This window comes from Macaca mulatta, chromosome 2 (assembly GCF_049350105.2).
Source record: "Macaca mulatta isolate MMU2019108-1 chromosome 2, T2T-MMU8v2.0, whole genome shotgun sequence".
In the NCBI taxonomy this organism is placed as follows: domain Eukaryota; kingdom Metazoa; phylum Chordata; class Mammalia; order Primates; family Cercopithecidae; genus Macaca; species Macaca mulatta.
In genome coordinates this window covers 159,461,231-159,489,166 of record NC_133407.1, presented here as the reverse complement: position 1 = coordinate 159,489,166, position 27,936 = coordinate 159,461,231, and the positions used below count along the sequence as shown (strand labels likewise).

General features: G+C 44.5%; 1 protein-coding gene across 16 annotated transcripts in view; it reads left to right on the top strand.

The window, feature by feature from the left end:
• Positions 1–27,936, top strand: part of KALRN (kalirin RhoGEF kinase) — a 693,044-nt gene that overhangs the window by 235,835 nt on the left and 429,273 nt on the right. For all 16 annotated transcript variants that reach the window (XR_013414358.1, XM_015130033.3, XM_028844557.2 and 13 more), the window contains exon 6: positions 27,237–27,359. Coding sequence is in view for 15 of the 16 variants with exons in the window: in XM_015130033.3 (XP_014985519.1) it covers positions 27,237–27,359 (123 nt within the window). In the remaining variant the exon portion in view is untranslated. The remainder of the gene's footprint in view (positions 1–27,236; positions 27,360–27,936) is intronic.

Genomic DNA, 27,936 nt, shown 5'->3' with positions numbered 1-27,936 from the left:
GAAAACTAAATACCACACGTTCTCACTTATAAGTGGGAGGTAATCATTGGATACTCATGGACTTAAAGATGGCAACATAAAAACTGGGGACTACTAGAGGTGGTAAGGAGAGAGGGGCCTAAGGGTTGAAAAACTAACTATTGGGTACTATACCCATACCTGGGTGATAGGATTATACCCAGGTAATAAACCTGCACAAAATATCCCCTGAATCTAAATTACATGTTAAAAATAAAATAAAGAAATACAGTGATTACATTTTAAAAAAAGCAGCATTATATGTACTTTTAAATTAACATGCTAATAAGATCTACTTGAAGTCTAATTTAACTATTATAATCCTGAAGCAGTGATGAACATAAATAAATGATGTTCCAGGACAACAACCCTGATATGATATGAAAATGTGTGTGTTTCTATTATAGTCAAAGATACCGCATTGCTAACACTAATGCAGTTTGTTGACTATGTTCATAATGGAAGAGAATGCTATATTTCAGTTAGTTAGTGAAAATAAAGATATGATTTTTTTCCTATCCAAGTATATGATCCCTGAATTCTGTCCATGAACCCAAGGTTTAGAATGCCTGTTGTGTGATGTGCTCATACCTTAAAAAGGAGTGTGGGGGAGTGTGCGAATGTGCACGTGTGTATGTTCATGCATGTGCATGTGAGTAGAGGGGTGGGGAGAGAGGCAGAGAATATTCAAAACAAGGGAACAAAAAGGAGGATGGGACGAGGGCAGCCCAGGAATATTTTGAGGTTGAGTCAGTGGTGAAAATGCCACTCAAGCTTGACCCAGCTGCCACTGAAAATGTGCTGAGTGCTGGACAGGGTAGAAAAACAGTCCTTTTAAGTTGCTTTAAGATTAATTTAAAATATCTGCTCAGAGCTGAGTGCCTCAGCCTTTGACTTATTTGGTGACTTTGGAAGGGGGTGAAGAGCGTGATGGTTTGGAATAAGGGCTGTGAGTGTGGATCCACATCTAAACAAGGGCTTGAGGAAATAGTTACCGTCTGAGCCAAGTCTTAGTCTTCCTTCTGGTGGGAGGCTGGTTGGCGGAGGCCTCTAATTCCAGATCTGGGAAGCTCTTGGCAATCAGAGGAGTCTGGTGATAGTTCAGCCTCTATTTTTGTAAAAGAGGTGGGCACAGTCTCGCCCCTGGCCTTGCAGGGTGACAGCTTGTTCCCAAGGGCTTGAAAATGGGTTGGTGTTCCCCATTTACCAGCTGGCCTTGGGGAGAGAAGCTGCCTCTCACTTCTTCCCCTGACACCTGTGGTGACCCCCCACATTCCCCGTCTTGGAGGTGCTGGGGAGTGGACCATGCTGTCTCCCAATTAAGCCTCTAGGGAGTAGGGCCTGTGTTCCACAGATAATTCATAAAGCAAGTCACTCATTCATTTAATAATCAATGTTGAACAGCTGTCATGAGCCCCCAAAAAGGGGGGTAGGCCAGAAGTTCTCTCTGGAGCAGTTCGCCATCTAATTAAGGAAGTGAGCACATAAGCTCCTGTGTATTCACTTTTTTTTTTTTTAATTTTTAAAAGCAGGTTTATTGAGGTATAATTGATAAATAATAAGTGGCACATATTTAACATATATGATCTGCTAAGTTTGGACATGCGTATACACCTGTAAAACCATCAAGGTAATAGACGTAGCCATACCTCCAAAAGTTTTTTTGTTTCCCTTTGCATAAACTCTTACTTACTGAATGCTTTCTGTGCACCCTGTACTGTCCTAGGCACAGCCTCTGTGCTTGGAGAATTTTCAGAGAAGAGGGAACACTGCAGCTCAGGAATGACAGGAAAGTCTTAATGAGCAATCTGTGGAAGCACAGAGTAATTCAGAGATGATTCAAACAATGCATGATGTTAGATGAACCACTGCAGTCTCAGCCGGGTGCCCTCTGGCCTATAACTAATGGGCCTGTCCTCCACTGTATTCACAGAACACAAGCCGGGTCACCCCTCATTGGCTTGGTGCAGATTAAGGCTCTCTATGCAGCCCTGTTTCACATGTGGCCACCCCTCCAGTTGCAATAGACCCTGTGTGATGAAGGTGTCTGCCCTGCAAACACAACCTATTACTGAAGAGAAGGAATGGGCCTCTTCCCCACTGGGGGCCATATGTGGTCTTAAAGGTCATTACGTAGACTCATTGTAGATGTGCCTTTGGCAAATGGAAAGGTGAGTGCTACTCAGTGGAGGATCCTCCCCATACACACCCCTTACTGGGTGCCTAGGACACATCTTATAATGGTAAAACTAGAAGCAACCGTGAAGTCCACATGTCTACCTCCTACACACTGTAGAAATCCCAGCCTTGCCATCTGATGACAGTCATTGTGACCTTGTGATGTCAGTGTGCTGATGCCAATGATAAGTATCAGAAAATACTGAAACTCCCATCTGCCTTCTAGTCTGGGGAAGGCCCTCAGTCTTCCAGTCTTTTCAGAGAAGGAGCAGTGCTTCGAAGAGCTCTGGTGCATAACTAGACTTAACGGATTGAGAAATCTTTATCTACTTCATTTCTGAATAAAGGAAGCTCTACTGATGTCTACCCAGGAGGCCCATTTTTTAGTCTTGCCCAAAGCTGTTCTGGAAAGGAGACGATATTCGCACTTTGGGAGAATCCCCAAAAGAGTGAACAAAGCTGGCTAATGGGGCTTCCTGTATTGGAATCATGCCTATTATTGGTTTATGCAGCACATTGTATTTATTTCATGTGTAAATGCATGGTTGGGAAACACCCAAGACAAGATCCTTATCACCCTGCTTGAGAGGATATTTTGGTGCCCACCTCCCCCATGACCAAGACAGCTAGCACAAATGAGAATCTCTCATTTGTTTTTAGGTGTTCAGCGGAGACTGTGGCCTCTGTGGCTGTCTGGCCCTGCCTTTACCACTATGGGAAAGCTCACCTTGGAAAACCTAATTTTTAAATGCCGTCCTGCAGTGTTCATTTTTGCATGGCAAAATTCTGTTCACATCCATGGGTGCCATGCTGAAATGGAGCTGTGGTGGGTGGGGTTAGGATTTGTCCTGGGGTGACACTTACCAATTGTGAGACATCAGGCACATCTTTAGCTTCTCACCCCCAATTATGTTACCGACAAAACAAAGATAAAGAATTTCTGCTACTTCTACTTCATCATCTTTTGACTTTTCTTCTGCTTCCACACTGCACTGTTCTCATGCACAAATACTCTCTCTTCATGAAGACATCTTTCAACAGGAGAAGTGGGGTGGCCACGGTGATGGTGGTGGTAGCTTTGGAGGTGGTGATGATTTGAGAATAAACTTCTGAGGAGATGTACCAGAATCTGCAGAGTGGTTTGGTAAAGCCCCACCCCACCCCAATCCATTCCTCTTCCTTCCTCTTCCTTTGAGACTTGCTGCACTAAATAAATATCGAAGCCCTTTTACAACTTAACAATTGTATAATACTTTTTGCTTTTTTGTTCTTCCCTACATATTTATAGTGGGTTCTTGTCTTTTCAGGATTGTTGCCTTGGGTCATTATGAAAAATAAGGAACCTCTCAGCAAATAAAACCCTACTTCCTTGAGGTTTTGTTTGTTTGTTTATTTATTTGTTCGCTTAAAAAAAAAAGACAAACTTCTTCGCAGGGTTGTTTTGAGAACTGAGTGGGGTGATGTATGTAGCAGTGCCTGGCATGGTGCCTGGCCCAGCATAACTATTCCAGGAACATTGGCTTCCCTTCCTTCTCCCTGCGCTATTTCAGTTATGATTTACTCTTCAGTCATGGGTGCCTGCTGAGACCGTGAAGAGTGTCACTGATGCTCTCTTCCAAATGAACCTGCTCTAAATCATTTTCAGTTATCCTTAATGGAACAAAATTCAGAATTGATTTTTGAGAGAAGTTGGAAATTATGGTATAGATTCATGGGGGCACTGCAGGTCACCAGGCTATGCAGTGCCCCTGGGCAGGGCACAAAAGAGGAGCATATAAATCAAATTGGGATCACACCTGAGGGGTCAGGGCAGGCAGATCCTCCACGGGGAAAGGCCTCTGGAAAAACAAGGTCTGTCCTTGAAGCAGCCCCAGAGGAAGTGATTCTTCCTGGTGTCCCATGAGAGGTGAGCCCCCATTCCCATGTACCCTCTACATCTGAGACACTTGTCACCTTCTGCTTTGCAGTATAGCTAAGAGCATATTTGTCCTATTCTCTTGCAAACTTGGGGCCAGAAATATTTCCTATGGCAATATTTATGCATTTTAATATTCTTGGAAGTCTGTGCAAACAAAATAATGTTGCTTTTATGTTAATCACCGTGAGAAAATCTACACTAGGCACCACTGGGCATCGTGGTAGGGAGCAGACCACTGTGCTAAGGGTGATGTGCTTATTGTGTTTTGTGGCTGGTATGTCCTGTTGGCCACATTAGCATTGCAGGACATCCCCAGGATGCCCCGTCACTGGGCAAAGTATCCCCTGCTATTTCCTGTCCTCTTCCTCCAAGGTGTAAACAGTTCTGGTCACTCCCTAGAGCCCAAAACAGGACCCAAAGTCTTATCCTGCCTGGGGTGACCAGAACCAGTGGGGCTGTTGTAGAGAAATCCTGCTGCTTCTACTTCCCTGGTGGGCCCTGGCCCACAATGTCTTCTCTTCCCCACACCTCCAATACCCCCATTCCCCATAAGGCAGCAGCAACATGATTCCACTGTCATTTGTCAAAGTGAAGTGCCTTTGCGGTAATTACAATATGTAATTCTTTTGAGAATGTTCAAAGTATTCTCACACCCATGACCTTAGAGATTTTATGGCCCAGCCCTTCCTTTTACATAATAATCTTTGACCCAGAGCAGAGACCCACCCTAAAATCATCCAGTCCATGGTTCGTCATCTGAGCCTCCCATGTACTGTATGTGGTAGGCCAGGTGTGCACGTAAAGGGGCATCATTTCACAGATGGAAAAGCTGAGACTTGGTGTGCTTGAGTGGTTTGCTTGGGATAGAGTCCTCTGCTTTGAAGCTGGTGCTCCTCCCTCTTCTCCCAACACAGACACCCACACACACACACACGTGCGTGCATGCAAACACATGTGCGCACGTGCACACACACACACTCTCTACACCCTCTCTTTGGAGGCTCCTTGCCGTTCAGGACAGATGGTGGCATGTGCCAGCAACCTAGGTGGTGGCTAAAGGGGCTGGGGGCTAGGAGGATAAGGGTCACTTGACATGTGTCCTCACCAGTGCTGTGGTGAAGGGACAAGCACTTGACAGGCCTCCAGAGGGGCGTGTCATATCTCTGTGTTGTTCAATTGCCTGAGCCCTTCATGTTGGGAGGGAGGCTTCAAAGAGCTGTGACCTTTGGGGTGGCCGGAAGGGCAAGGCCTTTACTGGGTGGTTGTAATTTCCTGCTTTTTTTGGAGAAAGACTCCGGTGCCCTCTTGTTCCTGCTCTCCCCCTTCATACTGAGACCTTAACCACCAAACCCCTCCACCTCCTGTTGACTGGGCTCAGGGCAAGGAAGTGTGTCTGTGTCCTGCCCCCTGACACAGAACACAGTGTCCTGTATTATTTCCAGCCTGCTGGTCCTGGGAATTCCGACTTACTTTTTCTCATTTCCTCCCCCTGAACATTAGAAACATTAGATTCCAAAAATAATCTAAGTCACAGTGTTCTACAGGCTGCATGTGTGTGTTTTCTCCCAAAGCTGTTTTTCTCCCTCTTAAGTCCTTTCTCTCTCTCCTTTCTTCCCTCTCCTGCATTTTCAGCCCCATTTGTATCCTGAGATTAGCAGGCCTGCAGGAGGAGTGTGGGTGTGGAGAACAGAATGGAGGAAGGATGGGGAAGAATGCTCAGGCATGAGGCTTGGCTCGCTTCCACAGTTCTCTCAAGAGGGTGGAAGGTGCCAAGACCTGAACTGCTGTGTGTAGAGTCTGCCTATGCAGCCCCTGCTTATGAATGGACCCCATAGAACTGTGGACCCCATAGTGACTCTTTGGAACTGAGAACTGAGACACTGTGTTAACAGTACTTTCCAGAATCTGGGTTGTCACACTGACTCTTTCTGCAGCAATTGAGGTGAGCTGTGAAAAGAAGGTCTGATCAGAGATGAAATGTGTGTGTGTGTGTGTGCGCGTGTGTGTGTGTGGTGCAGGGCAGTAACTGAGAAAGGTTCATTGACTCATTCATCAACAGATATTGAGTGTCTACTGTGTGCCAGACCTTCTGCTGGGACTATGTCTCTCTACTTTTACCCTAGCCCTTGGATGGAGGATAGTCTAAGGCAGTGCAGAGAAAATCAGAATTAGCACTAATGTAATTCTTGATACATTGTAAGGAAAAGATGGTTTAGAGAGTCACCACTCCAGTGGCTAGAACCTGGGTGAGTTAAGATATCAAGGTCTCTATTGGTTTCTGGGTGGGGGTAGGGCTGGTGGAGGTGGGGTGGGTGTATTATTATGTATGGGAGAAAAAGCATGGAGGTGGTCCAAGCAAAAAGGAAACATGTCAGCTCTGCCGCAGTAGGGGAAACGGGAAAGGTTTTGGTACCTTGTTTGAAGAATTAAGGACATTTCAGGTATACTTTATAAAGTAAAACAAATTGAGTCTCTGTTTGGGGTGGGAAGCTTTCCCAAGGTTTCTTTCCAGGCATTTTACTTTGAAGAACCTGCTTTCCTTTCTTTTTTCTACCTTCTACCCTTCTCCCCTGTTCCCCTTCTGCTCCCTTTCCCATTTGTGACCTTCCTGGTCCTTGCCCTGGCATCTCCTCAGGCTTGTCCTTACCTTTCGTGCACCTGTTCTCTCTGAACGTGTTGCATGGCCTTCCTTTTCCATTCCTGCTTCCTTCCTTGGTCAGAGTTAAGGAAGAGTCCCATGCAGAGTTCAGGCCTCCTGTGGGGGACGGAGAGAGCACTGGCTTTGGAACTGGAGAGACCTGCTGGGCCACTTGTAGCTGAGTGACTGTGTTCAGTTCACCCCCTCTGAACACTGGTTTCTTTATCTCCAAAAAGATTTTAATATATGCCTTAGGATTATTGTATGAGTTAAAGAAAATGTACATAAATCTTCCTGCATGGCTGGAGCCTTGAAGACACTCAGCACATGGAACACATGGCAGATTTGTGGAGACAGACTTGTGCTGGCCCGTGTGATGAGTGGAATCAGCAGTAAACAGTTGCCTGGGGAGGCTCTCTTGTGAGGCGTGCATGGGGAATACAGCCCTATCCACAAAGATGCCAGAGTAGACAGTAAGCAGCCTGTGGCAGCAGAGCATGGAGGTGAGGTAGAACCTGGTGGCTGGAGAAACCAAGAAGGGACCTTGAGGAGGAACTCATCAGTGGGTATTAGACACTCGGCTGCTAGCAGGGAGAAAAGGAAATGGAAGCTGTAACCAGGCTGGCAGGATCTTAGAGAACACTTGCTGAAGATAAGCCAATCACTGTGCTGAGCACTGTGCCAGGGATGGGCATTTGGAAGATGAGCTGCATTCAGGTCTTGCCATGTTAGAGTAGAGGGCACCAGGAAACAAATAGCCATTGCACATGTAAGTTCACAACGGTGTCTATCAGTGCTGTGGGAGCATAGAGGGAGAAATGTTCAGCCAGGGTTTGGGATGCAGGGAGATGGAAGAGTGTGAACAAAGGCACAGCAGCCTCAAAAGGCAGGCTGGATCCTGGGAATGTCTGCAGTCGGGTGTGGCTGGAGCACAGGCTGTACAGGGAGGAGTGCAGGAGGTCCATGTTCACGCCATGTGGGTTACCAGGATTCAGAGCACAACAGAGAGTCAGAAGTCTGTGGAATAACCAGTGGACCACAAGGAAAACTGGATTCTAGCAAATGGTTCAGGTCTTGCCAGAAGCATCTGAGAATCCTAGAGTCTTTGATTCAGATCCAGTCCTTTACCCAGGGCAGAATCCCCTTCCAGATGTGCATTTTTCCAGATTCTTCTGAGCATTTCCAGGGCTGAGGAAGCCACAGCTTTGTGGGGCAGCCTGTTCCACTGTTCCGTAGCCCCAGTTGTTAGAAAGTCCTCCTTCCAGCAGGCCAGAATCTACCCTCCTGTAGTTCCACCCTGAAGTCCCAGCTCTGTCTCCCCGGGTCACTGGGGAACTACTCTCTTCCTTCCCCTACAGGGCAGCTCTCCCACAGCTTGGGGACAGTGCTTGGGGACCTTCCTCATGTTTTCTTTACCAGATAAAGTTCTGTGAGTTCTTTCAGCCTATTTTCATTTGACACGGGCTCTAAACTCTTTAATGCAGCTTTCCTGGGACCAGTTTTTCAAATGTGTGAGGGGACACAGGAGGAGTCTGAGGCTTTTGGTCCCACTTGCACAGGTGAGAATGAGATTTTGTATGCGTAGGTGCACTAGTTTTTGTAGCCCAGGTTAGTTGATCTGAAACCCCAAGAGTTCGCCCACCCCAGAGAGTGATGTTCTCTCACTCGAATAGAGAGAGACACTATCTCATATGTAAATACAGGAGGATGTCTTCTCACATGTGAGCACAGAGAGATTTTTCTAGTATGGAACTGTTGAGTTAAAGCATTCTGGTGCCAAGGTCAGTAGTAGTTACTGTTTCTCAGGGAAAAGCCCAACTCAAGGGTATCTACTATTCAATCCCATTCCTGTATCCCATGGCTCTTCCTGAGGTCATTCCCAAGGAGAGCTAAAGCCTCATAGTCTTATCTTGTAAAGAGTCGGAAACCTGTGGTAAAACCAACACGGCACATGTATCAAACCTGCACGTTGTGCACATGTACCCTAGAACTTATAGTAAAAAAAGAAAAAAAACACACACAAAGGAATATTAATCTCTTGGAGGAAATCTACCACTAGCTGGAATCCCAGAAGGGTTCTTCCCCCAGTCCCCCATCCTATGGCCCCTTTGAAATCGCACTCTCTTGGTTTGCTCACCTCCAGCCTTTCCTTAGTAAGCTTTCTCTAGCATAAGAATGTCCTGCTATAGGAACAACTGCTGCTGTGGTGAGAAGATATACTTTGTAACATATGCTTTCTGGTGGAGAGATAAAAGAGGGTTTGGTTTCCTCCATCCTCTTTAGAGATTGGGTTGACCAGCTTGTCCCAGATTTCCCTGGGGAGATGACCTTGTCATGAGGTGGCAAGAGGGGGTACAAACACAAGGGCCCTAGCATGGAGAGTGAGACTGGACTTGGGCATTCAGCTCCCATCCCTCAGGGTATTCTCTTCTGCGCTTTGCACATTCCCACCTTTTCATGCCTTTGTTCATGCCAACACTCCTCCCATTTGGAATGCCTGCTCTACTGTAGGTGCCTATTAAAGCCCTCCCTCAGCTGAAGGTCCAGCTCAGATGCTACTCCCTCTGTTCTCCCCTGTTGGAGGTGCTTTCTCCCTCTGAGCATTTCCTGCAGCCCTTATCCATCCCCCTCAAATCATCCCTGTTCCATCCCATCTAGCATTATAGCTAGGTGCTCAAAGACCTCATTCCCCCAATTATATTGAAAATTTCTGGAGGTCAGGACCAGTGTCTTCAATTACTCTGTGTTGACCAGAGGCACATAGTGCCAAATAAATAAATAGTTGACTGTGACACAGTCTGTACTCACTGGGCTGCTTGAGAATAGAACTTCTGTGAACATTGAGCTGGCACAAGAGCACCACCTACTGCTGAATGGTTTCTAGGAACGCTACCTTAATGCACTCACTTGAAAACCAAGGTGTTAGCAAGTTTCACCTTGCAATGGAGGAGTGATTTGGAGGCAGGAAACCGGTTCTGGTCCTTTTATACTAATCCAAGTGGGAACAGATGAGGTGGTAGTGAAAGTAGAAAGGGAAGGGGCAAACCCTCAAGACACTCTAAAGGAAAGAAAATGAGACCAGTGACTGACTAGATGTCAGGGAGCAAAGGCAGCAGCACGAAGGCCTTCATGTTGGGAGAACTGGCAATGGGACATGAGTGGGAACAAATCCCAAAGACATTTTGGAAGACGGATGGATAATTAAATGAAATTTTAATTTTAATTTCTTTTAAGGCACAGAAAAGTGAAAGTGAAAGAAGTGATTATGAAGGTTACTAAAAACATTATCATGTGTTAGCTGGTTATTGCATTTCTGCCCTACTTTTTTTTTTTTGGAGACGGAGTTTCGCTCTTGTCACCCAGGCTGGAGTGCAATCGTGCGACCTTGGCTCACTGCAACCTCCCCCTCCCGGGTTCAAGTGATTCTCTTGCCTCAGCCTCCTGAGTAGCTGGGATTACAGGCATCTGCCACCACACCTGGCTAATTTTATGTTTTTAGTAGAGATAGGGTTTCTCCATGTTGGTCAGGCCGGTCTTGAACTCCCAACCTCAGGTGATCCACCTACCTTGGCTTCCCAAAGTGCTGGGATTACAGACATGAGCCACTGCGCCTGGCCTCTGCCCTACTTTTAGGGACAATGGGTGCTATCTAAACACAGGCATTCACCTTGGTCTTCTGGCAGCCTTGAGGAGTAATGGGGCTCTTCATTCAGTAAGTTCTTCCTAAGCCCTGCAGAGTATACCCTGCAGGGTCTGGAAGCTGCAAACACTGCCAAGCTTCTCCTTGTGGATGTGCCCAGCCTGGCTCCCTGCATGGCCCCTTACCTGCCTGAGCCCCATTGCAGAGGCTGCTGCTGGAAGAGGGGAGAAGGGGCAAAGTGGGGTGTCTAGTCCTCCTCCTAAACTTAAGGTCAGGCCCACCTAGCACATACCAGCATAGCTAGGTGGTAGTCTTCTCCACAAGAGAAGGACTCCCACAGGGAGGCCTGCCTCCTTCTCCCAGAGAGGGGCTCCTGAATGAAGAGCTGCCTCCTCCTTAGCCTCATGTGGAGCTTTGTTCCCAGATGTGCAAGTGATTGGCACAGCCGATTTTAGGATGTGTGGGAGGACTGGATGAGAACATACAACAGACACTCCATTTTTGCAGTAACAATAATAGTTACCATTTATTGAGTGTATCCCTTATGTATACACTCAGTGTATGCCAGGAACAACCATTAGCTCATCTAAATTAACTTGCCAAGGGCCAGATCTCAGTGCCTAAATTTAGCTCTGGGATAAAGTTGGGCATTATTTTCTCAGCCTGGATTAAATAGGATTTGACCTCTTCAAGTCTACATTTTGGGAAGTGAGTGAAGTACATTCCCTCACTCTGTTCCTGAAAATATTTTATCAGCATTTGTGGTTCAAATGGAAGGAATTTGGCCACTCAGAGTCAATATCCCGGGGCTGTCTGGGCTGACTCCTGGCTTGGTTAGTCCTGTTTCTCATCTGCTTGACTTGCTGGCTCCTGGATGACCATTCCTTCACCACAGGAGGGTAGTCAGTGTGTTGCCACTGCTGCAGGGAATAGAGTGCATCCAGGTTCACAGGCTGGAAATAAAATGCAAAAATACCTCATTTAAAGTCTGAAAATATTTATATTAATGACTTGGTGTGATTTTTTATTACATCACTTAACTTGAGGAGGGCAAGAGCAAGGAGAGCGGCCTTTTAAGGCTTAGCATTGAGCGTGTACTTCTCCAGACAGAGCTGAACTACAGCTCATCTGTCAAGAACAGTGTGTGATTTTAGCATGAAGTTTCACAGTCTTAGTTTCTCTAATCAGACAGCAGCTACTTGTTGTGACTGCCAGTTTATCTTGTCTGAACCTAGGGGAAGTGGAAAGAGACTAGCATGCATTCTGGATCTGCTATGTATCATATGCTATACTCAGTACTTTTCATGTATTATCATATTATGATCTTTATCTTCTTTGACCCAGACTTTTGAAGAGTTTGTGTGAAAAAAAATGGGAGAGGGAACAAAATGGAGGAGAAAGTGGAGGCAGAGACCATCAGTTGGTGAGCAGTCTGCAATGTGCTAGTTGATTTTTGTTCTATGATATCAAGGCTGGCTTGGTCCCCCCTTTGCAATGAGATAAATGCCTGTATATCTGGGAGGGTCTCAGTGTAGACACTCACTTCAGGGTTAAAAGCAAACCTGAGCTATCACTCCCCTCCAGTGGTTCCCCAATGCATCTTTTGCCCTTTGTGATCTGGTATCTCCCTATCTCCTACTATCCCTTCTTTCTATCCCTCATTTTATGCTGCTGCTTTAAACCTCCAGGCCTTTGCTCAAGCTATTTCCTCTGATTAAAATGCCCTTTCAAACTACACCTTCTTTGCATGATGAAATCCTGTTGTCTTTCAAGTGCTGTCCAGGTGTTGCCACCCAGAAGCCATCCATGCTTTTCCCTAACCCTACCTCTGCCAAGTTGGACCAAGTGCTCCTCTACTGTCCGCCCACAATATACGTCTCTTATAGTATTTTTCACATTTTATTAACATGAACAGAATATGGAATGTGTCTGTCCCCCTCACTAGACCGTGGCCTTGATCTTTTATCCCCAGTGTCTAATCCAGTGTCTGGAATACAATGAGCACTCCACACGTGAATGAACAAGCACACTAAACATCATGAGCATGTGACTCTGGGTGTCAGGATGCTTTGGGCTGCAAGAAACAGAAGACGAGTAAAATTTGCTTAAATATCAAGGAAATGTATTCACATTTTAAGTAGTCATTCAGAGACAATGATGTGAGCTTTAAGATTGATGAATCAGTGCGAGCCTGTCTTCAGGCACTCGGGATCTTTCTGTCTCACTCATCTGCTGAGATCTCACCATTTGGCCGAGAGCTTCATTGCAAGGCTGTTTCCCTTCATGGTTCTAAGACAGCTGCCAGTTGTAACAGAGCAACATGCTTCACTATTCCCCAAGTGATAGGGGTAGCAGGAGAAGGAGGGAGAAACACAGGCAGACATTGACTTCTCTTTCCCAGAAGCTCTAAGCAAATCTCTCCTCAATTTCGTTGATTCATACTCACTTAGACAAGCCCAGTCCTGAACCTGTAAATAAAAAGGGGAGTGAAATCAGTATGACTGGTTTGAACAAATGATCTGGGGTGAAATGAATGTTAAGGAATCGATGTCCAATATACTACTCTAGAAGGAATACTATATCCTTCTTATCCTTAGAGTCTATCATGTCCCATTTTCTCTTTCCTTTCCTCTGGAACTCTAAGTATGCCTGTGTTAAAACTATACTACCCAACAGGGCAGTCAGTAGCCACATCTGGCTAATTAAACTTAGTGAGTACAGTATACACTACTGTGGTGATAGATACACTACAAGTTCCCAGACTTCACTGCTATGCAATCTATCCATGTAGCAAAATTATATTTGTATCCTTTAAATTTATACAAATAAAAAATTAATTAAAAATAAATTTTGTTTGTTCGTTTGTTTGTTTTTGAGACAGAGTTACGCTCTTGTTGCCGAGGCTGGAGTGCAGTGGCGTGATCCCAGCTCACTGCAACCTCCACCTCCCGGGTTCAAGTGATTGTCCTGCCTCAACCTCCCAAGCAGCTGGGATTACAGGCGCACGCCACCATGCCCGGCTAATTTTTGTATTATTAGTAGAGACGGGGTTTTGCCATGTTGGCCAGGCTGGTCTTGAACTCCTGACCTCAGGTGATCCACCTGCCTGGGCCTCCCAAAGTGCTGGGATTACAGGCGTGAGCCACTGCACCCTGCTTAAAAATAAAATTAAAAACTCAGTTTCTCAGTTTCACTTGCCACATTTCGAATATTCAAAAGGCACCTAGTGGCACACCAACTGGACAGGACAGATATAGAACACGTCTGTCATCACAAAAGGTTGTACTGGACGGCACTGCACTAGATATTTTAGTTATGTCCCATATCTCTTCTGCTATATTTTGTGCTTCTATTTGCTTTTCTCTCTGTGCTTCAGTGTGCTGTTTTCTTTCTTCTGTTTCCTTCCTTCCTTCCTTCCTTCCTTCCTTCCTTCCTTCCTTCCTTCCTTCCTTCCTTCCTTCCTTCCTTCCTATCTCTCTCTCTCTTTCTCTCTTTTCTTCTCTCTCTCTCTCTCCCCTTCTTTCTTTCTTTTTTTTCTTCTTTTGCGGAGTTTCACTCTTTTTGCCTGCCCAGGCTGGAGTGCAGTGGCATGATCTCAGCTCACTGAAACCTCTGCCTTCCGGTTTCAAGTGATTCTTCTGCCTCAGCCTCCCAAGTAGCTGGGATTACAGGCACCTGCCACCACGCCTGGCTAATTTTTGTCTTTTTAGTAGAGACGGGCTTTTACCCTGTTGGCCAGGCTGGTCTCAAACTCCTGACCTCGTGATCTTTCTGCCTTGGCCTCCCAAAGTGCTGGGATTACAGGCATGAGCCACTGTTCCCTGCCCAGTGTGCTGTTTTCTATTGATTTGTTTCAAGTTCATTCATCCTGCTTGCTGCTGCATCTATTCTGCTGTTACACTCATCCAGTGAATTCTTAAGTTCAGTATTATACTCTGCAATTCTAGAATGTTCATGCAATTCTTTTTATAGATTCTGATTCTCCACTGGAACATTCCAGTTTTTAATCCATTTTGTCCCTTTTCTTTAAGATGTCAATCATAGTTATTTCCTTGTCTGCTAATTCATATCTCGATCATCTTCTATAGACAATTTTATTGTTTTGATTATCAGTAACTTTTCCCTGTCTCTTTATATATCTTATGATTTACCTTGTATTGTGGATATTGTAGATGATACACTGTAGAGGCTCTTGTTAGTTTATCTTTCCCTAAATATTTTGAAGTCTTATTCTAGAATATAATTAAATTACAAAAGATTATCTTGATCCCATTGAGCCTTGGTTTAGACTTCAGTATAGTAGGTATATTTTTATCTTTTTATTAATCCTAGGGTGTAGCCCTTATTCTAAAGATAAGGCTCTTATTCCTATAGCTTGGTGTTTCTGGAGTCCCAAATGAATGCCCAGAGAGTTCGTGAAAGCCTCTCTACTCTGCTTGAATTAGAACTCCCAGCATTTCCCCAGCACTGTGTGACCTCTAAAATTTCTGTTTAGCTCTTAATATGCCCCATCTCTCATAGCTGTTTTCTGCTAGACTTTCTGGAGTCTTGTCCTGCATATGCAAAGCTTGGGATTTGGCTGTGGACCTGAGGGAAATTTTAGTGAAGATTTTAAGTAGCTCCTCTGCATCTCCTTCCACTGTAATATCTTGTCACCCAAATCTCAGCCTCCTTACCAGTCCCTGAACACTAATATCCATTTTTCATATCCATCAAGACTATGGCTGCCCTCTGCTCAGCTTCTATTTCTCTGCTCCACAGTTAGGAAAATATCCTCAGGGAGAAAGCTGAGGTGAATATGGGCCTTACGTTGTATGCTTTCCCTCTTTCAAGGATCTTTGATCTATATTGGTTATTGACCAATGCCTTTCAAATAGCTAATAGACAGTAGGGTTAAATCTGATACCAGCTAGTCATGGACAGACCATAAGTCTCCACATGAACATTTTAAATAAAAATGCAGGTATATTGAGGTTACCTGGAGAGCTTCTATGGAATCAGAAAATCAATGGTAGGGCCTAGGAAGATATATATATAAGTAACTTGGTCATGGTCACACGTTCTGGGTGGCATATTAAAAACTCAAATCTAGGTCTGCATAACTCCAAAAGTCATGCTTTTGAACCATTAAATTGTCTCCCAAATACACACTTAAATCCTGGACTATCTATAGTCACACAGTGCCTGCTATGGTTTGAATGTGCCCCCAAATTTCACATGTTGGAAACTTAATCCCCAAGTTCATATGTTGATGGCATTTGGAGGGGAGAGCTTTGGGAGGTAATTAGGATTAGATGAGGTCATCAAAGTGGGACACCCCATGATGGAATTAGTGGCTTTAGAAGGAGAGGATATATATATATATATATATATATATATAATTTTTATGTATATTATATGTATATATTTATTTAATTTTTGTTTTTTGAGACAGAGTTTCACTCTTTCACCCAGGCTGGAGTGCAGTGGTGCAATCTCGGCACACTGCAACCTCCACCTCCTGGGTTCAAGTGTTTCTCCTGCCTTAGCCTCCCCAGTAGGTGTGACTACAGGTGCCTGCCACCACGCCTGGCTAATTTTTTGTATTTTTATTCAAGATGGGGTTTCGCCTTGTTGGCCAAGCTGGTCTGTCGCTCCTGGCCTCAGGTAATCCACCAGCCTCTGCCTCCGCCTCCCAAAATGCTGGGATTACAGGTGTGAGCCATCATGCCCAGCCATGAAATTATATTTTTTTAAGAAAACATTTCAGACAGTTCTAAATTAAAGCTGTGTTTGAGAACTACTATGGTAAACACTAGAGAAATGAGTTTCCAAGAAAAAGAAGTCAGTATGGGCTTATTTGGTCAAGAAAGGCATCAGGAGGAGATGAGACTTCAATTTTGAAGGATGGGAATAATCTGGAGATTTGAGTGTGGGTATTTCATGGTGGGGGGAAATGTGGACACAATATAGGGATGGAATGAGCATAATATGGTGTGTTTGCATGGCAGTGAATAAAACAATTTGGCTGCAAAAGATACTTGGCGTAGGACAGTGATGTGAAATAATAACGTAGATTTGGACCAGTCTGGGGTTGGGAGAGGCCTTAAATACCGGTTAGGAAGATTGGATTTTTCATTGTAGGTATCAGCAACAATATGGTTTGTTTTTTGTTTTCTTTTTATTATTTTGACTGAGAGAATGACATAGGAAAGCAATGTATTAGTGCGGTGAACCTGATGGGGTCAGATGGCTAAGTATAAGGGACAGAATGGAGTAAGGGGACCAAATAGGCAAGTATTTTTAATTTATTATCTAGGCAGGGTGGGCTGAGGGATAAGTAGCAGCAGCAATGGAAGTAAAAGGCATATTCCAGAGTTATTTGAGAAAATAGAGAAAAAGTTGAGCTCTGAGGGATGATGCGAAGGTGTGGGAAGACAGGAAAAGGTGGTAGTTTTGAGATGCTTGTGGAACATCAAGAGGATATTCATATTGAGTCCATAGATACTATCTTAGTTTGTTTTCTGTTGCTATAAAATAATGCCTGAGACTAGGTAATTTATAGAGAAAGATTTATTTAGCTCATGATTCTGGAGGCTGGGAAGTCCAAGAGCTTGTAGCATCCTGTGAGGACCTACTTGCTGCATCATAACATGGCAGAGGGCACCACATGTCGAGACAGGGCAAGTGTGCTGGCTCAGGTTCCTCTTCCTCTCCTTCTAAAGCCACTAATTTCATCATGGAGCGTCCCACTTTGATGACCTCATCTAATCCTAATTACCTCCCAAAGCTCTCCCCTCCAAATGCCATCAACATATGAACTTGGGGATTAAGTTTCCAACATGTGAAATTTGGGGGCACATTCAAACCATAGCAGGCACTGTGTGACTATAGATAGTCCAGGATTTAAGTGTATATTTGGGAGACAATTTAATGGTTTAAAAGCATGAGTTTTGGAGTTATGCAGACCTAGATTTGAGTCTTTAATATGCCACCCAGAATGTGTGACCATGACCAAGTTACTTAATCTCTCTGCATCTGTTTCTCTACCTAAAATAAACAAATAAATTAAAAAGGTTGTGATTATGGCATCTATTACCTCATAAGGCTGTTATGGGGATTGAGATAATGTGTGTAAACCTCATTGTGTAGAGCCTGGCATGTATTTATTCTTGTCAGTTATCTGGGAAGTTATGGTTAGAGAACATTATGAAACAGGAACTTGCATGGGATTTAGGTTCAGGTGGACACTAGATTCCAATTTATCTTCATCACTTACAAGCTGTGTGATCTTAGCCAATTTATTTGGCCTCTTAATAGTGAGTTTTCACTATGTTTAAAATGGAATTAACAATACCTTCCTTGTAGCTTATTATGAGGATTATGTGACATAAACTATGAAGGCTCTTGGCACAGGCACATGAAATAAGAAGTAGTATTAGTGTTGTTAAAGTTGTGGACCCCGGTGGATATTCACATGGAGAGGGTTTGATGGATGAAGGGTAGAGGACTGAGGTCCATCTTTAGATTGTCACAATAGGCTGTGAGGGACACAAAAGGAAGCCACAAATTGGCAGCCAGGGAAGTGGGAGGTAAGTTTAGATAAGTCAATGTAGGATTGGAGGATTGGTAAGCTTTCAAAATTAGAGTTTTCCTATCATTTTTGTCATACTGAGACTAGATATGATGTGTCAAGGAAGAAAATTCAAGTATGTGAAAACACTGATTCTCCAGAGAAGATGTTCACAAGTCTAGAGACTTGTGAAAGAAGGAAGAGACACTCATCGTGTCTGCAGCCAGATGAGCTGCTGCTGAAAATTACCTGGTCTTGCGGGGCAGACAGGTTGGAATTTCAGAAAGGACTGAATCTGATTCTGACATGAGGTCAAAGTGAATGAGAACTGATGAATAAAGAATTCAGAAACTAGGAAGTGACGGGTTTTCATCGTGGGTGTCAACTCAAGAAAGTAGTAAAAGCAACCATATTTTAAGGGCTGAAGGAGGAAGTGGATGGAGGAAAAACAAAGGCAGCAGGGGCAGAACACACTTCTGAAAGTTTGGTGATGAAGAGAAGGAGAGACAGAATGAAGCTCTGAGCTCACTGGAGGGCTTAGCAGCAGGGTTAAGAGCATCAACTCTGGAACTAGACCTCCTGGGTTTGAAACTTTGACTGATGTTTATTAGCTGTGTGGCTTTGGACAGGTTAATTAGTTTCTTGATGCCTTAGTTTCCTAATTCATAAAATGGAGATGATGATATTGAGGGTTAATATTGGGGAGATAATTATGAGGTTATTAGGAGGATTAAGTGAGTTAATATATATAAAGTGCTTAGTACAGTATCTGTCACATAGGGAGCATTTAACAAATCTTAGCTGTTGCAATTGTCATAACCATCATCATTATTGACGTTATGGAGATAACATTAACATATCATGGAGATAAATTGTTATGGAGAGAAGGGAAGAGGAAGAAAAAGCAGACAAGAGGCTTAGTACTGTTGTAGGTATAGTTTGGCTCTGAAATATGAGCACAGCACCTACCAGGGAGTCTTCTTAGGTCCTACTAAACACTTGGACTTATGAGACTTCCATGGGCCATCTTGGGTACTGATCTACTGAGAATGATATAACACGGGAACCACAGCTTGCCAGCAGAGCAGTGCTTACAGCAGTTCAGCTCAGCCATTCGCTTAGGTGCAAGGAGATAAGATCTGCTTTGGGCAGCTGCAGGAGCTGCCATGGCTTATAAACTCCATGCCCCATGGGAACCAGTATGTTTGGTAACAACTCCATTGGCACAGCTCCCAGAGTTTCTGCAATGAACATTGCAGTTATAAAAATCACCACCTCAAGGATGTCCAAGATATGGTGTACCCATCAGGTGTTTGCAGTTCACTTACAGTTCCTCCCAATCCAGATGAAATTTGTGAAGCAGGGGGTATTTTTTACCATAAGAAACATGATTTAGCAACATGTTGGCACATACCATCTTTTATCTGTTTTCAGGGAAGCTGAACTTGGATGTTAACTGAAGGTCAAGTTACCATGTAAGAGGGGAAAGGGTTTTGTTAACCCTTTGCTCGTAGTGGGATATTTGGCTGTTTTACGGAGAAATCAGACCTGTTCTAGATTGTGAGTAACATGTAAGGCTGTTAGACATGGGATTTGAGATTTAAGCAGTTTGGGTATGGAAGGTGTAAGAAGTGAGTTAGGGGATCGTAGCATGTTTACAGGTCAGAGACGTGGCCTGGTCAGTGAGATGTTTGGCATCCTGGCCAGTTACTGAAGATACAGTGAAAGTGTCTCCCAGGTAACCAGGCTGTGCTGTCCTTCCTTGAGCAGACTGGATTTATGACAAAAGACAAAAATGGCTTCTCTTTTACACAATATATAAAAGTATGCCAACTGACATGCCAAAAACACGAAGGAAACAAGCAGTGCTTCAAGAGATATTTATTACACCTACAGCCTCTCAGGCCCATATCCCAGCTGCCTCCCCTGTCTGTGGATATCCATGTAATGATCTCTTCAGAACCTGAATACCCTGTGGCCTGCAGGGTTTGCAGGATACAAAAGAGGTGAGGTGTCACATTCTTTCAGTAAGGAATTCTTGGAACCTGGAGATAACGCCACATTTTGGGGTCCTTTATGTTTCTTTTTTTTTTTTTTTTTTTTTTTTTTTTTTTTTGAGACGGAGTCTCGCTCTGCCGCCCAGGCTGGAGTGCAGTGGCCAGATCTCAGCTCACTGCAAGCTCCGCCTCCCAGGTTCACGCCATTCTCCTGCCTCAGCCTCCTGAGTAGCTGGGACTACAGGCGCCCGCCACCGCGCCCGGCTAGTTTTTTTTTTTTGTATTTTTTTCTCTCTCTCCACCTTTTTGTTTTTGGAAAACTAGCAAAGCTCAATTCTAGGAGAGTGGATAACTGAAAACCAAGAAGGGTCTTGGGGGTCCTGGGCCAGAATATACACACATGAGGTCTGTGTGTTACCCTATTTGCACAAGAAAATGTGTCCTGGGTCAGTCCAAGTTCCATGAAAGCAAAATTGCAAAGTGGGGGGGGGGGATTTTGCCTTTGATTCTCAAGTCTATTTTAGGGCTTCCCTCCTTCTCTCTAGGACCTCTCTGCCACTTGTAGGATCTCATCCCTGGGTCATGTTCACAAAGGACCTTGCCCTCTTACTAAACTGTTTCTATATTTAGGATAAACTAATTGCAGGAGGGATTGCAGGAAAAATTGCATTTTAATAGGCATCTCACCTGAGTGAAAAACTGTTAAGAGCCAAAGGGACTGAGTCTCTAATAGTGAGAGTTGAGGTGTGGCAGAGAGGGTGGGGAAGGAAGAGTCTGGAAGCAAGCCAAGAGGAAGTAAGATTCCCTGGTCAGGCCACCCAGGGACAGCAGGAAGGCACCAGTGCCCTCAGGCAGAGCCCTGAGAGGGTGTCTGGGCCTCTGAGTGCGTGAAGGTGGAGGTGGTGGGAGGATGGACAGGCACCTTTGGGCTGTGTCTGTGCAGTGCCCTGTGGTCACTCTGAGGGTGCATGTCTAGTGGGCAGACTGTGGATGTTTTTCATGTGAGCTGCAGGTGTGATTCCCCGGCTACTGCAATCTTAAATTCACACCTTTCCTCTGTTTTTTACTATAATGAAAAACATTTGGAAAATATGTGCAATAGAATATATGCTCATATGTGGATTTCAAAATCTATCATATGTGTAGCACTTAACAAAGCTTTTTCATAACCATCATTTTATTTGAATCTCCCTGATACCCTAAGGTTTAAGTAGTTTAAATTGTTACCCACATTTTACAGATAAGGAACTGAGTTTGAGACCAATGATAAAGCTTGTCAAAGTTTATTCAGCAGTGTCTGTACTGATTTGAATTCTGTTCCTTGCGCTCTCACACTCATAAAATTTTATTTTGGAATTAACTGGACAGCTAGTTTCCCAGATATAACAAGGTTCACCTGCAAGGAGGTTGTTGGTTCTCTCCAGGGCACAAGCTTTTATGGATGATCCACTGTAGTGTACACAGGGTATAGTGAACATGGTTGCTGTTGGGATGTGCATATTTAGGCAAAGAAAAGCCATTGGTTGTCTTGTGTCCTCTTAATCAGCTCATCAAAGCTGAATATGAACATATTTAATACCAATGTAATCTATAATTACAGTATAAAATACTAACAATAGATAGTAAGGTGGTTTGAAAGTTAAAACTCTAAATCAGATGCTTTTGCTAAATTTGGCAAATGAAGGAAAATAAACACAAGATTCTTAATATACTTGTCCTATGAAATAATTTATGCTTCTTTAAAAAAAGAACAATACTAACATTTTAGCTATTCCTATCATTGAAAGGAGAAAAAGGTTTCTGTTTGTTTTCCTAATTTGCATTTAAATAGATTCATTTAACATTTACTGTATTAAGAACTAGATTTGTATATTTTCACTGGATTTTAGCCAGCAGAAAAAAAATTTACTTAGCTTGGTTAAAAACAAAACCCCAAAAGAAAAGGGGGAAAAAAAAACCCCAAATGTCTTATGTGTAACATCTATCTTCTTAATGAGACTAAACTATGTTGATTTCAAAGAGATACAATTTCATTATTTAGACATGAACTTTCCTCTTTGTAGAATTTTTTTTGTTATATTACACTTTGTTGAACTCACCATTTGTGGCTTCTCAAAAAACAAAGACAAGTTTGAAGGCACTTTGGAGATATTTTTAGTTTAAAATGTCCTAGCTGGAAGGGAGCTTAGAAAGAGTCTACTTATCTGGACACTAGCAACCGAAGAACCTATGTCCAACTCAGCATTCATTCATTCATTCATTCATTCATTCATTCATTCATTCATTCAGTGAGTACTGAGAGAACTAGAGCTATTTGAATCAGCTGTCCCCAGACATCTGGTATTCCATCTTGGTGGGGCAGGCAGTGGAGGAAGAGGAGAAGAAGGAGGAGGCAGAGAAGGAGGAGCAGGCTAGATAATGGCAGGGGAATGTTCCTATTGAGGAATAGCACCTTACCCCAGCTGGAGTACCGCAATGCCCTTTCAGCTAACTTTTAAGGATAACTGCCCTGTGGAGCTCAAGCAGAGCAAGTCTTACAGCCATATGAGCAGGAGGCAGGGCGGTGTCCCCAAAGCATGGCTCAATGGTGAATGAATTAAATCTACACCCTGTAATTTACTTCCCTGAACCTGTTTTCCTGCCTGTGAAGTGGGCCTGATGATAGCACCTTGTGGGATTGTTTTATGGATGCAATGTAATGATGAAGGGTGAGTGAACATTTTGAACTCTAAAGCATCACACAATTGTCAGGGCTGAGACTAAGAAGCTTCCCTTCTTCCCTTCTTCTTTTTTTTTTTTTTTTTTTTTGAGATGGAGTTTCACACTGTGGCCTGGGCTAGAGTGCAGTGGCACAATCTCAGCTCACTGCAACCTCTGCCTCCCGGGTTCAGGTGATTCTTCTGCCTCAGCCTCCCAAGTAGCTGGGATTACAGGCACCCATGACCAAGCCCAGAAGCTTCTCTGGCTATAAAATAATGCCATTTTTCTCACTGACATTATTTTATTCAAAAAGATAGAAGTGTAAGTTGTAGCAATGAACATATCTTCTGATCCAGGAGAATCAACAAAACTATTTTTTATTTTGGGTGGAAAAAACGCATTCTGTACATTTCTAGATTGAGCCTATTATAAAGCAGGATGCTTACCTCCATTCTGCAAACCACTATCTCTTGCAAATGAGGAGAAGACCAGAAATGAAGTGATTCTTCCACAGTCTCATGTGGAGTTAGTGACAGAGCTGGGCCTGGAACCAGCCTAGTCCTCATCTCACTTGACTGTATATATACATGCACATGCATGCATTCATGCATGCACACATTCTACCTCTGCCACCAGTTCCACTGAATGCAACAGAGATGACTATGACCCTTGCAGACAGCCAGCCTTGCAAAGGTGAGGATTATATGCAAGTAGGCAGCAAGTTTAGGCCCAGAGAAGACTTGTGATTGTCCCTTAGGAAACCCTAGCTCCTGACATCACATGAGACCATCTAATCCCCAGAGCAGGTCTTTTTCTCTCTGCTGAGATGTGTGTCGCCTCTTTGGAGCACCACCTCCAGTGACAGCTAAACTTTTCCAGAATGTCCCAGACCCCAGTGACAAGCTGGTATGCTCCAAATATAGGAGGCAAAATCAGTTGGGATGACATGGGCGCAGACCTCATTCTGTAAGAAGCTGATTCAGCAAGGTGCACGGTTCCTTCAGCACTCTCAACTCTCACCTTTCTTTAACTCATTTTTGCATTGCTTTCCACCCTAATTGGCTGGTGTTCAGCTTTCCCTACTCTGTGGTCGAGGGATCTGGTGCCAAGCAATCTAATCATTCTGGTGCCAGCACATAAGTCATCTACTTATTTGCATATCTAAATCACCATTTAACATAAAATACAGGGAAGGTCACTTATCGGCCACTGAGACATCCAAGAAAGTGTATGGAGTGAGCATTTTCATCACAAGTTCCAAGGACTTCAGGCATTTCAGACTTTCATTAACTTTATTGATTCTTTTGTCAATAAAGAAAAGAAATGAGAAATTATTTTAAAATAGGGCTGGGAGGCAGGCTTTTAAAGATAAAATTACAGAATGAGAGTCCTCTAAATTCCTGGGGCGTCTATCTTTTCCTTCTTGTCCTTAATAATAATTAAAGAAGAAAAAATAAAAGCCTTGAACAAATGCCTGTGCTGTGAGGGTAGCTGAGGCTGGAGGACCCCGTATAGTGCACAAAGCACAAATATCGACCCAACCTCTACAGGAACCCCAGCCTGAAATAAATCCTCTGACACTCAGAAGTAAGGAATGGTCCTTTCGTCCTTTCTTTACTGTCGGTGTAAGTAGATGGAAGTGTAATTCAAAAGGGAGAATAATCTCCAAATCATGCACGTTTGCCTTTGGAAGGTGATGTTTTTATACTTAAGTGTGGGTTGTTACAGCCCTGATGTCTCTCTCCTGACCTTTAGACACAAATAACTGCCTACTGGATACCTCCCCTCTCATAAGCCTCCCAAACTCAGCACATCTAGAACAGAACATACTATTTCCCACCCAAGCTTCCTACCTTACTGTTGAGGCAGCATCTGTGGTGGTACTTTTTATTACCAGGACTCAGGGTGCCATGCCAGAAGCCTGGCTGTTTTCTCTACCTCTTCCCCACCTTCTCCTCTCTAAACAACCAAGTCCCCAATCCTCCTAGTAGCTTTCAAATCTGCCAGTTTCTCAGACTCTACTGCCACTCCCCTAATCCAGGATTCCAGGTCCTCGCCCTCGTCAGGATTTCTGGAGCAGCCTTCTAGCCATTTTTCTCTTCCCTTCCAGTCCACATCCCTCACTGCCATCAAAGCTCACTTCACACTTCACAACCCAGCTTAAAACCTTCCACCAACACCTGGCAGCCGACAATGTGTGGTCTAGGTTCCCTGAAGCCTGTGTGCAAGGCTCTCTGTGGTCAGCCTGTCCCACCTACCTCCCCAGCCACACCTCCTCCTTGATGTCAGGCTCCAGAACACAGCTGAGGACCCTTCATTGTCCTCAACACAGTAGGCTGCCCCAGTTCTGTTGCTTTGCCTGAGCATGCATCCCACTGGCCTTCACCTCGCTGATTCCTACCTGAATCAAGGCTCAACTCAGATGTCACCTCCTCTGAGAAGCCTTCTCTGCTCTTCCCCATCTCCTCAAGGATAGGTGAGGTGTCCGCCTCTGTGCTCCCTCAACAGCCAGTATTCACCTCTATCTTATCAGTAGATGTTTTTTGAGTTGTAATTTTAATCCCATTGTGTGCCAGATTGTAATAAAGTTGTATCTGAGTCCATGTCAACTTTCCACATTAGCCTGTAAGCCACTAATACTCAAGAACCATATTTTAGTCATTTTTGCCTCATGTCACCTCCAGCGGTCCCTGGCATATAGCAGGTGTCCCATAAATATTGGTTGAATGTAATTGAAATAGTCAATTCACTCTTCTGTTAAAGGGACATAATTGGATAAGGCTGCAGTTCTGGCTCCGGAAAGCTGGTACAATTATGGCCACTTCTTAGCCTGCTTCTGTTCTCAGCTGCTTCCTGCTCCACTCTGCAACTGGGCTGCGGCCTTTAGTCCATCCCAAATGCAGTGTGAGGCTTAAGTAGTGCAGTTCTCTTCTCCAAATGTACTCTTTCACACCTTTCCTGGCTTTTGCTCACTTAACCATTGTATTTTGGTCTTCCGCATGTGTGAGTCACTGAGCTGAGATGATGAGGAGCCTCGGGCTATGGCACATTGGAAATGGTTGAGTTTCCAGGTCCTCACCCTCATCAGGTTTTCTGTAGCAGCCTCCTAACCATTTTCTCTTCCCTTCCAGTCCGCATTCCTCTGGGGAAGAGAGAACTGTAAGGGACATGTGATGGCTACCTTCAAATATTTAAAGGGCTGCCTTAAAGAGAAAAGAGTAGAATTTTCTGCTCTTGACAGAAAATTACAGAAAGTCCAACTTCAACTGGCTTTAATAATAAAGAGGATTTATTGGCTGAGGTCCAAGGAAGTCCAGAGACAAAGTGTAAACCAGACAACGCTCAGCCAGGGCTCTGCCTGCTTCCTGCAGTTGTCTTGGCTCCACCCTTTCTCTACCCATTGGCTTCACCCTTAGGCTGCCAGAAGAATGGCTGCAACAATTTGAGGTCAGAGCCACATACAACAATACTGGAGGAAGAGAAGTTATAACTAAATAACTAGGATTCTGTTTTCCTATAAGTTTCTAGCAAAATTCCCTTGTGTTTTATTGTATTAAATTGGATCACATTCTTATATCTGAGACAATCCCATTGTTTGGGAAATGTCATGCACTGGTTGGCTTAGGTCTGGTGTCCCAAAGAGCCAGGGGTTCTGGTCAGCTCCCATTGAAGTATGTGGGCTGCCTGGAAGACGGCTGGATACCTAAGTGAAAACCAGGGTATGGAGTTAGGAGGAGGAAGATGGCTCAATGCCCACTGTGCTAGCACCAGGCAGTACTTATACCACCCTTAAAACCCTCATTTTCTGCTTCCCAGTTGGTTATAGCAGAAACCCTGGAATCGTGAGGCTGCAGAGTTATGAGAAAAGTTGATTCAGTTCAGAATCAATTCAACATTGTGTGTGGCTGGGCAGTGTATAAGAGGGGCAGGGGCGAGTAAGGATGTCCCTGTTGCTTTCTTCAAAGATTTCTGTCTTCTACTAGTGCAGCAGGAGATGCATTAAGCCTCCCAGCTTGTCTCCTCAGCACCTGTCCCTAAAGCAAGCATGCTGGGAATGGTAAACAGCTTCCTCTCCCATCTCCCAATCATCTCACTCATTTTCTCTTTTTCCCTTAGGCTCTGTAATGCAACACAGCGGCTGCTGGTGGGTTCTTTTTTTATTTTTTTTTGAGACGGAGTCTCGCTCTGTCGCCCAGGCTGGTTGCAGTGGCGCAATCTCGGCTCACTGCAAGCTCCACCTCCCGGGTTCACGCCATTCTCCTGCCTCAGCCTCCCGAGTAGCTGAGACTACAGGCACCCGCCACCGCGCCCGGCTAATTTTTTGTATTTTTAGTAGAGACGGGGTTTCACCATGGTCTCAGTCTCCTGACCTTGTGATCCGCCCGCCTCGGCCTCCCAAAGTGCTGGTGGGTTCTTAAGCTAAAAGTGAGGGCCCTCCTGAGAAACCAGGCTGTGGCCCACCCCATTAAGACTCTCCGACTCAGAACAATAACTGAGCAGCAAGAGAACTTTTCCCCCTTCCACTAGCTCGGAAAGTTTTGCCCTTTTCGACCCATGACTATTCTGATTACGCTGTGCTTTCTTGTCCCCTCTAGATGTTCGACTGGATAAGCCACAACAAGGAGTTATTCCTACAGAGCCACACGGAGATCGGAGTCAGCTACCAGTACGCCCTCGACCTCCAGACGCAGCACAATCACTTTGCCATGAACTCTATGGTGAGCTGAGGGGCTGTTCTCAGGGCTGCCTCTGGGAGTGGGAGAGTGGGGAGAAGGGGGAGGAGGGACAGAAACAGACTTTCCACTCAAGGAAGAACTGTGAACATGCGGACCCTTTGGTATTCCATTTGTTGGAATGAGGATGAGTGCAGGGCATGTGGCCAGCCAGCTGTTCCTGCAGCAGATTATGCCTCCAGATCCTGCTTTACACAGTGAAAGAATGTGCCGGGGGTTGTAGGAGGCATTGGCTCAGCTCAAGTCTAGAAGGGCGAGTTCTACCAGTTCCACTTCACTGACTTAGCCAACGTTTTTTTTGTCCCCAGCATATGTGAGTCACTGAGCTGGGATGGTGAGGGGCCTCAAGCTGTGGCACATTGGAAATGGTTGAGTGACCTGGGGCTGTTTAGACTGGGGAAGAGAAACCCTAAGGAACATGTGATTGCTGCCTTCGAATATTTAAAGGACTGCCTTAAAGAGAAAAGAGTAGAATTGCTTTATGTTTGTTTAGAAGGCAGAAATGTTCAGGGATGGCAGTTTGAGGGGGAGGCAGGACATGGCTCAGAGCGGGAGGTGGGGT